This window comes from Danio rerio, chromosome 4 (genome assembly GCF_049306965.1).
Source record: "Danio rerio strain Tuebingen ecotype United States chromosome 4, GRCz12tu, whole genome shotgun sequence".
In the NCBI taxonomy this organism is placed as follows: Eukaryota; Metazoa; Chordata; class Actinopteri; order Cypriniformes; family Danionidae; genus Danio; species Danio rerio.
In genome coordinates this window covers 32,993,884-33,005,104 of record NC_133179.1, presented here as the reverse complement: position 1 = coordinate 33,005,104, position 11,221 = coordinate 32,993,884, and the positions used below count along the sequence as shown (strand labels likewise).

Here is an 11,221-nt window from a genome sequence, read left to right as displayed (position 1 = left end):
GACATGTATTTTATTTTCTTTGCTTTTCAAGCGTAGACAGACCATTGGAATAATGAATAGTGTAGGCAGGTAGTTAGAGGGTATTTTGTTTTTTATTTTGGCACTTAAGACTCTTTTACATATAAATGGCAAAATTATTCCTATACAATGCAAGTAATCTTATGTCGTTTTCTATTTTCTTGTTCTATTTTTCCTCTCTTGTTCTTTGTTATCAGAATGACACGAATGAAAAGAGGGTTTCAAGCAGGTCATTATCTGTGCTACGAGACAGAAGTGCAAACAGAAGGACCTGAAATTAAGGATATTAACCCTATAATCTACAATATTATCTTTTAATACTATATTGGATATGTTTCTGGGTATGAAATGGACATTTATCGAAGCTGCAGGGATCACACACTCACAGGGAAAGACGACTTGAACTGAGTGCTTAATGGAATCAACGGTCATCTCAAAGTTGGCGAATGCTGTAAGAGAAGGCTCTACTGGTGGTTTAAAAGCCTGCTGCTCGCTCCAACACCAGACAGTACTTAGTAGTACCCCTGGCAACGTGGGATCAATCATCTTAAGACCAGGAGACAGTATCGTTTACTCCTTTCTAGTCAAATAAAGGGGGAGATGTTTGGTACCGCCTCTCCCCTGGAGTGCAACATAGGGATGTTGACATTTGGTAAAGACTGTGAAAGGCAACTTTTTGTTGCATTAGTGAGGTTAATTGTACTGATATGTTGGTACCTTATGCTGCATTCCGGTTGAGGGTTAGGAAAGAGACTTTCTTCTGATATAGTCCCTCTAATTTATACTGATTTATACTTCTGCGTCAAGCCCACGTGTATGCTACGCCGCTGACGCATAGCCCTACGCCGTGGCCGTCGATGTCGCTGACGTGCACCACTCAAAAAATGTAACTACATGTCGCAACGACGCGTAGCGCAAGCTCTGTGATTGGTCGGCTTGGTGGCGCTGACCAGTCTGGTCGGGACTGAGAGCCGTGCGAGCCCAATAGAGCGATTGTTTACAAGTTGAGGGACCTTGAGGGAGCTCCAGAAAAAAGTTTTGTTTTGTGTTTACCTCATAGTAAAGTTGTTGCACGTCCACCGGTTTCTGCTTCAAAAAGAGCGAGTTTGAGTCACTTGTACATTCAGGAAGTGTTCAGGAAAAACAAAGCACCAGCGAAGAAACTCGACACAGAGGAACATTTACACCTCACTGCCAACTAGCATTTTGGAAGTGTTAATGCAGACCAACAGAGACAGCGCGCAGAAGTATAAAGGCTGATTTATACTTCTGCGTCAAACACCGGCGTATGCTACGGCGCTGATGCATAGCCCTTCGCCGTGGCCGTCGCTGTCACTTACGTGCACCTCTCAAAAAATGTAACTACACGTCGCAACGACGCGTAGCGCAAGTTCTGTAATTGGTCGGCTTGGTATCACTGACGAGTCGGGGCGGGACCGATAGCCGTGCGAATGGCGTGAACCCAATGAAGCGATTGTTTACAAGTGTGGAGTCCCGTGAAGAAGCTCCGGATGGAAAGTTTTGTTTTGTGTTTACCTCATATTTAAAGTTGCTGCACGTCCCTCGCGAGTTTGAGCCACTTGTACATCCCGGAAGTGTTCAGGAAAAGCAAAATTGCAGCAAAGAAACTCGACACAGAGGTAGATTTACACCTCACTGCCAACTAGTTTTTCGGAAGTGTTAATGCAGACCAACAGACACAGCGTGCAAAGGTATAAATGCACAGCCACGCGCGTTGCATGCGCCGGTCACTTAACACTTCCTGGTTGTACAAGTGACTTAAACTCGCTTATTTTGAGGCGGGAACTGACAGACGTGCAACAACTTTAACTATGAGGTAAACACAAAACAAAACTTTCCATCCGGAGCTCCTTCACGGGACTCCACACTTGTAAACAATCGCTCGCGCCATTCGCGCGGCTCTCGGTCCCGCCCAAACTCGTCAACGCTACCAAACCGACCAATCACAAAGCTTGCGCTACACATCGCACGTCAGTGACGCCGACGGCCACGGCGAAGGGCTATGCGTCAGCACCGAAGCATACGCCGGCGTTTGAAGCAGAAGTATAAATCAGCCTTTAAATGCACCGCTACGCGTTGAATATTTAGCAGACCAGAATATTTTTTCCCCGACAATTTACAATCACTTGTCCAACAGTCTTTAATTAAATCATAAGGTATGAACTCTTATTTTATAAACATACAAGGGCAATTATTGTTTACTTGCTCTGTGCGCTGCTCCAGATAGCCAAACAAGCTACATCATCCTTTACCTTAGGTTCTTCGCAACAAAATTAGTCTATTTTCAGCTTTTTCTGTTCTTGTGTGAATAAGTAATCCCCTGCTATGTCCTGTAAGTGCCAAATGCAACAAATTTGGGTCATGAAATTCCAAAATTCAAGAAAATCCGATAACGTATTTACAAAATAACATTTTTTTTACTAGTCATTTTTCAAAATCTTTTGTTAGACTTTGCACATTACTTTAGTAAAACTTTTTTTTACACACACACACACACACACACACACACACACACACACACACACACACACACACACACACACACACACACACATATACATATATATATATATATATATATACATATATATACATATATATATATATATATATATATATATATATATATATATATATATTATTGCAGTTTATATATATTTGTACATTATTTTACATTTAAAGTGTGAAGGCCAATTGGTCATTGAAAAATAAAATGGAAAAAAGTACTACTGTGCCACTTGCTTTTTTTGATATAGTGTTATGATTTTGATGTGGATATGAATAAGTAAAATTATGATTTTTGTGATAATAACCCTTGTAATATATTGTTTTTCACTTTTGACAGGTAGGAAACTCGTGTTGTTTTTTCCCACCCTTCGGTTGAACTAAAATGATTCTTGCAGACTACATGATTAAGACAAAATTATATTTTCTCGTGCGTCCTGACATATGCTGGTAACAAACAAAAACTGTCTTTAGTTTGATAGAGCACACAGGGCCTGAGTTATGCACTAAGGCTGGCTTTAAAACAAAAAAAAAAAACCAAAGCTGTTTGTGTTGAGGTGGTTCATCATAGGACAGACAACATATATAATAATAGTTAGCATTTAACAGCAGTGTTGTTGGCATGTTACCTTCCAGTTGGAATAGAATAACTCTTGAATGCATTATTATAGAGAGAAATTTATTTTCCTTGTGTTTACTGACACATTTTATTTTGATGGAGCACTCAAGGCCTGAGTTACACATTTTCTAACTTCAGTTTATATAAAACAGTATTTTATGACATTTCAAAGGATTTCCTTTAAAATGATACCAACCTTTTTATTTATTCCTCTGCATGTGGTTATGGAAAGCTTTTTAAATCGGAAGGCCAAATTCAGGCGGAAATACCCAAAATAGCCCAAAAGCTTAACAGGTTAATTTCTGATGAGCTGCTGAAACTCATCCCACACCGAAGCTGTGGTCACACAAGAGTTTGAGCATGCGACATCTTGTTGCGAAAAGGGGCGGGATTAAACAAGATGATTAGATATTAAAAAAAGTGAGCGATTATCCAGAGAGGTCATGTTTTGATCTTTGATTGGTCTCACACAAGTAATGCGATTTCGCAGGTCAGAGTTCACCAAGCTTGAACTCTGCAACGTAGTGAACTGCAAAACTTGACGCTCAAACTTGCGTTTACAGTCTGACGCATTTGCATGCATATGAATGGAAGTCTTTGGGAAGAAAGGTCCAGTGTAACTGTGGCTTAGGTGCAAGTGAATGGTTTCTCTCCAGTGTGGATCCTCATGTGTCGGTTAAAGTTTGATGATTGGGTGAAACTCTTCCCACACTGAGTGCATGTGAATGGTTTCTTTCCAGTGTGGATCCTCATGTGGTGATTAAAGGATGATGATTGACTGAAACTCTTCCCACACTGAGTGCATGTGAATGGTTTCTCTCCAGTGTGAATCCTCATGTGTTCTTTAAGAGATAATGAGCGTGTGAAACTCTTCCCACACTGAGTGCATGTGAATGGTTTCTCTCCAGTGTGGGTCCTCATGTGGTGATTAAGGGATGATGATTGGCTGAAACTTTTCCCACACTGAGTGCATGTGAATGGTTTCTCTCCAGTGTGAATCCTCATGTGTAGATTAAAGTTTGATGATTGGCTGAAACTCTTTCCACACCGAGTGCATATGAATGGTTTCTCTCCAGTGTGGATCCTCATGTGTCGGTAAAAGTTTGATGATTGGCTGAAACTTTTCCCACACTGAGTGCATGTGAATGGTGTCTCTCCAGTGTGGATCATCATGTGTTGTTTAAGAAATAATGAGTGTCTGAAACTTTTCCCACACTGAGTGCATGTGAAAGGTTTCTCTCCAGTGTGGATCCTCATGTGTTTATTAAGGTGAGATGAGCAACTGAAACTCTTCCCACACTGAGTGCATGTGAATGGTTTCTCTCCAGTGTGGATCCTCATGTGAATCTTAAGATCACCTTTTCTTCCAAAACTCCTTCCACATTGAGTGCAGGTGAAACGATTTTCGTTTCTTTTTTTCAAAATACCATCAGTCTGTAAATGAGTTTTTTCCTCAATTTTGACATGATATTCCTCTTCTTTACTCCCCTCATTCTCTTCAATTATATCTGAAATAAATAAATAAATAAAAAAACATCACTTTTCATTAAGTCTTAAAAATCTCATCAAAAGCGTAAAGGTGAAAAGACACTGGAAATATTGGCTACACACTGTAATTTTGATGCACATTAAATGTCAAATAAATCAGATCATATTTTGTTTAGTCCATTAACGTGTGCACATTTAAGCAGATTCAATTCAATTCATCTTCATCTAGTGCTTTTACAATGTAAATTGTGCTGAATCCACTTAACTTAGAAGTTCTAGTAAATTGAAACTGTGTCAGTCCAGTTTTCAGAGTTTCTCATAAAAGTCATTTTGGTCATATTGATAAGACACAGATTTGAAAGCTGTAAGTGGCCTATTTTAATTTGTATATACTCAGAATTACAACAAAATGTTTTTCTAAAATTTGTTAAGCAGACCGGGAATACTTGTTCATTCTGTGCCTGACCGGTAAACCCATCAGAAAAAAAAAGTTCTGAGGTAACAGTTGAACAAACAGCTGAATATTTGTCTCGCAAACATGAGACATACCTGTTCAGCATCTGCATAAAGACTGAAATGTGCACCTTTCCCCTTGTGTGCTGTTGGGTCATTTTTATCCATTCTGGGTTGATTTTGTGGATTAATTTGGTCAAAACTTTCTGTGTTTTAGCAAACGGACTGATATTTGGGAACATCTTATTTTGACATATTCTGGGAAAATGCTTTGAAATAAAAAATGAATCTCTCATCTGTTTCTGTAATAGTTAAATTACAGTGAGTTCATGCATCTAGCATATTATTTTATAGCTATATTCTACTGTAACATGCTACGTTAGTTAGCATTAAATTATAAATTGACTTTCTTATAAATATACCTAAGATGGCAGGAAGTACACATATCAACCATTTATGGGCGCAGTCTTGAAAATTATCAGTTGAAGCCTTTTAATGTTTATTCAGATCTGAAAAAAAAACTTAAGAAATCATTTTCTACTTAGGAAAAAATTTTTGTACCATTTTTGATACAATTGTTGTTATATCAAAAATAGTAGCCTATTGAACATCAATATATAGCAAGGTAATGAAGTCAAAAATTCCAGTATCTGGACAACATTACACCTTAGTTAAAAATTCTGTCCAAAGGAACATGCTTGCAGCTTCGTATCACATTGAATAACAACTCACACTATAAAATAAATTATATTTTCAGATTTGAAGACAATTACATTTTCAAAAAACAAACAGAAACTGCAAATCAGGAGGAGATCGGAGGCTCAAGAGGTATGATATGGCTCATAACAGACTAGTAAATGAGAAGTGGGTTAATTTATCAATGTTTTTTCCTTTTTGATGTTACGAGTTACGCTGAAACTAATCTCACTATATTTGCTAAAAGTGATATTTAATTCATCTTGTTCTCTATATCTAACATAGGGCTGGACAATAATATAATATCAATGTATCACGATAGATTTTTTTTCAATAACGGTGATATGATTTTTAAACCCATTTCTGATATTTCGATACATTTGTGTATATGTTTTACATATGTTTTATCATATCTATCTATCTATCTATATATATATATATATATATATATATATATATATATATATATATATATATATATATATATATATATTATTGCAGTTTATATATATTTGTACATTATTTTACATTATTTTATTTTTGTACAAGATTCTCTACCTTGTATTATTTGTCACTAAATGACTTTCCGTGCTCAGAATGAGCGTGATGTCACTTGCGTGATGACAGCGCTCAGAAGTTGGTTAAGCTGCTCTGTCACAGAAAGCTACAAAATGATCGACCTGAATACAGATATAGAGGAACAAGCTTCCACAAGTAAGAATGCAGACAAAGTAGTTGATGTGGACGTTGTTCGGCTTTTTAAGTTTCCATAAAATTTTAGTTTCGGCGCTCTGCAAACTGCGGGAGAGCGATGCCGACTAGCATCGGGAACACATCAAATAGGTTCATAAAAGTATAAGTCAACCTGTCGCCCCACCATCCACCTTCCTGACACCAAACACAGATGGCTATGAGGCGCAGTGTAGGATTTTGCATATCTACACATGAATATAAAACTATAAATTTCTCACATTTAAACATATTCTATGTTCAAAACAAGTATGACACTTGCACATACTGTATATAGACCTACTGCATGCATACACCCACATACACATGCACAGACATAATAACTCGATCCTAACATAAACTTGATCCTTGGATAAACACCCAAATTAACACACACACACTCAAGGAAACTTACAAAATAAAATTCAAACATATGTATCAGGAATCTGGTTATTGCAAACCTGACGAAATAGAAAGAATTTGATTAATAGAAGTATTAAATCTGTTAAATAATGAAAATGTCCTATACAAAATATTAGTTTATATAAATAGACTATATAAAAAATATAAGAACTATTTTATGTTAAATCTTTTAACTTAATCAGTTAATTACATACACAAAAATTGTCAGAAAGAACCCTTAAAGGACGTTTAAGATAAAAAACAACCAGAACTTTAAATATACTCAAACAACTCTTTTCCTTTGCAAATATTAATGTAGCCTTTACTCTTTTTGATTTGTTTTTTAATTATAATTATTATTCTTTTTCTATTTTTTTTTTTTACGATGTGGATTTTGGTATTATTTTGACCAGGAATAATGAACTGCAGAAAACAGTCTCACTACTTGCTCTACAAACTGGTGTGTTCATATCTATACATACAAATAAAAATAATTAAATGAGAAAATATGACTTTGCAACATCAAGCAGCATTAGGCATGGGCCAGTATAAGATTCTGACAGTATGATATCCTAAAATATATTTTCTTCTGATAAACTTTTAAAATATTTTTGAGCAGTAAACATGTCAGGCTAAATAATTGAAATGATTCACAGATTTCTTTACGATTTAAAACAGCATCTTTGGTCTTTACTGCAGAAGATACTGTTGTCCTAAAAAAACTTAAAACAAAACATAAAAAAAACCTTACATATACTGTAGGAACGGTGCAGCAGAAAATGTTGGCGGTTTTATAACCTTGACTTTACCAAACTGCGGTAAACCTTGAATATAGTTATTGCCCCCATGCCTCAGCAGCACAACACTGTTATTTAGGATCTAAAAATTAATTCTTTAAAATAGTCTCACGCAAAAAGATTCCAATGGCGCCGCCTGTTGGTGCATGAAGAATATGGTCTAATTTCTGCGACTGTAAAATGTTGTATAACAATTAATTATTTTAGTGTCCATTTCATTTAGCATGCTTAATATTGGGGGCATCCACATTTTCTGACATACTGTAAACCAGGGTTTCTGCAGGTTTTACAAAGTTAAAATTAAGACTTTTTATGATATTTTTAAGACCATCATGAATTAAATTTTAGACTCATAAAGGGATAAAGGCTAAAGAACTTTTTAAATGGCCCAGATGGAAAAGATTTTTATTTGCGCCATCAAAAACATATTATATTTTATATTTAATACATTTAATAATACAATAATAAATAATTACTATATATTTTTTATATTTTATTTTTTCTTTAAAAAAATGTATATTGTGTAACATAAACTTTCTTTTTAAAAATAAAAAATGAACAAATGTTTTTAAAGTTTTAAAAACTATAACAAACTAAATCTCTGCACAACAATCTGTCCAGGTCGATATCCACAACAGTAAATACATGGAGCACGTTTAAACAAATGTTATTGTTAGGAAAATAATTAAACTATTATGATAAATAGAGTTAAAATGACCTTTTTGAAGAAAAAAGTTGAAAGCTTTATTGAGATGGATTGTTGGTGATTGTATGGGTTTTGGCCAGATTGGGTAGGAAAACATGAACAAAGGAAAATAAAGACTTGTTTAAAAAAGACACAATATTTTAGTAAATTAAGGGCTTTTTAAGGCCTAAAATGTTAAGTCTTTTATGAGAATACTATAGGTCAAATATCGTCATCTTAGTTAAACTTTTTATTAATTTATTGTTTTTATTTATTTTATAAAGCACCAAGGACGCTTTACAAACAGCAAAAGAACAAGCAAAGCAATAAGGTTAGGAAGGTAGAGAAAATGGGAGACTAATAACACATGAACACGAAAGAAACTCATTCCTGTCTTTCAATGAGTGCTTGTGTACATTTAAGAGAACTAGGCAGCACACTCATGTTTCCAAGATGGATTTAAATTAGTATTATTATTAATAAAATATATCTGAATGAGGATCAAATGACTGAGTTGGTCTTTGAGAATGAAAATCAACCTGTTTGTTCCTGCAGATCTTCCTGTTTGACTGTGAATGTTTCTGCGATCTCCACATCTTCACTCTCCTCTTTAATAAACGCCATCTTTATAACAGTGTGGAGATCAGTCGCTTCAGCAGGAGTTTTTCTCTGCGTTTTTACACTTTGTCCTGTTTAAAATGAACAAACAATAAAAATGTCCTGTTTAAAATTAATAAAAACAAAGAACAGAAACAAAATAACTTCTCTTCAACACTTGTTTCAACAGTTTCTTTAAAAATATAGGTAAAATTGGTTTTATAATTGCACATTCAGACTTTCCCCTTAATGATATAATTTCATAAAAGTATTATTTGCAAACTCTAAATAGTGAAATCATATTAGCAGCCAGTTACTATCAAAGTCCAACATTGTTCACAGTCAAATAAACAGTGTTAATGTTGTTTTCAAGTCACACTTGCATGCTAATTCCGATCAAATATTCAAGTAACATGGTAAACAATATAGAGACTTCTACATGAACAAATGTGCGAATATAAAACCAACTTTACCTCTATTAGAAAAGTTTGGGAAACCCTGCTTTAAAACACTTATTACACCCTTTTCTGTTTCAAACAATAGCCCTCAGCTACTGAGAATAAAATAGTGTACGCTGTATAAATGATAAAAATATTATTGTCAACAGCAGGTACATAATTTAGCATCAGATGAAAAAACTGAAACTTTAATTAAATCGGTTTATATCTGAACGTTTTAAAGCACAAACCTTTCTCCAGTTGAATCACAGTGCTGAAGCTGCGCCGCCTGATGACGTCACACGCCACGCCAAAATAAAAGTCTTTATTTTGTTTCGCTTTTTTGCCATTTACTGTTGCAGTCATGACTTATTGATACATTTCTCCCATGTTTTTCACTTTATACTATTTCTACGCTCTCTCTCTCTCTCTCTCTCTCTCTCTCTCTCTCTCTCTCTCTCTCTCTCTCTCACATTTCCCATTTTAGGTGCTTTATTGGCATGACAAATAACTGTACATTCATACTGCCAAAGCAGTGCAGCGTCCCTGCGTTCAAACAAGACAGTGCAAAAAGGGCAGTAGTGTAAACAAATATGAATATAAATTATAATACAGAGAAAACACAGAAATAAATAAAATAAAAATTGATTAATAAAATTAAAAATAGATTAATAAAAATAAAAAGATTAATAAAAAATATTTTAAAAATTGATTAATTTCTCTCTCTCTCTTTCTCTCTCACACACAAACACACATGAGTATTTTAAAGTTGATCAAAAATTTTAATGTAAACATTTTAAGACAATTTTGAGAAACTTTTTTTAATCCAGTTCATGATGACTTGCATGTCTACAACACATTACTTCTTTTAATATCTGAGTCCAAATCTCATCATAATTATGTCCTCTTCTTTTCGATTTCTACAACTTCATAAGCCTTTATAGGGTTTCTTATTGTTTCATATGAATTGTCATCTCTTATTATCTGTTCCACGTTTCCTGCCATTCTTTAGCAATATATTCAGTGATAATATTAAATTTACAGAAGCATTAAAGGGGTAGTTCACATTAAATAATTATAATTCTGTCATTTACTCATCCTCCACTTGATCCAAACCTGTTTGAGTTTCTTCTGCCGAATGCAAATGAAGAGAATACAGGGTCAAAAAGCAGCCACTATACGGTTCAACAGCTCCTACTTTGTACATGGCTGCTTTTTTTCAACATTTTCTTGCACACTCGATTACAATTTAACCACTAAAGTCACTGTCAAAGTCAATGTTTTTGGTTCCTTTTCTAGACTTTGAACATCTCGGGAATCTTTCTGTGTATGACAGATGAAGGAGATCTCTGATTTCGTCTGCTAACGATACACCTGTGTTCAGTTTCACGTGTTTTCCTAATGCAATCCCAAAATCAGCCAGAAGTCGATGTTTACTGATGTCAGCCATAGCTAAGCCTTCCTAGGCTCTTATGTGTTTTTTTGTTAACTGGCCCACATACTGCAAAAGGAGCTGTGAACCAGAAGATAATTCCCACCTATTCTGAACGTTTGGCAAAACCTATATGGTAATAATCTGGCCCATATCTGTTCAGCCATGCCATACCTCAGCCGCATGTGCCAGCTATCACCCACATTTGGCCCAAATGTTCTTGCTATCTGGGAGCCACCCGCACCTTCATTTGCGTTCTTTGAAAACAGCAAGAGCAGCACTTCGTCTTTGCTGTGTCACAGTTTTGTCGTGTTTTGTGCTGTTGTGCATGCAAAAGTACTT

General features: G+C 35.3%; 1 protein-coding gene across 1 annotated transcript; it reads right to left on the bottom strand.

The window, feature by feature from the left end:
- Positions 1-3,209: 3,209 nt before the first annotated feature.
- LOC137491244 (uncharacterized) lies at positions 3,210-9,759 on the bottom strand. Its single transcript, XM_068220395.2, has 3 exons — positions 9,699-9,759; positions 8,953-9,102; positions 3,210-4,671 (listed from the first exon to the last, which is right to left on the bottom strand). Exons 2-3 carry the CDS (start codon positions 9,035-9,037, stop codon positions 3,791-3,793), a joined length of 966 nt encoding a protein of 321 aa, XP_068076496.1. The 5' UTR covers positions 9,038-9,102; positions 9,699-9,759; the 3' UTR covers positions 3,210-3,790.
- Positions 9,760-11,221: the final 1,462 nt, after the last annotated feature.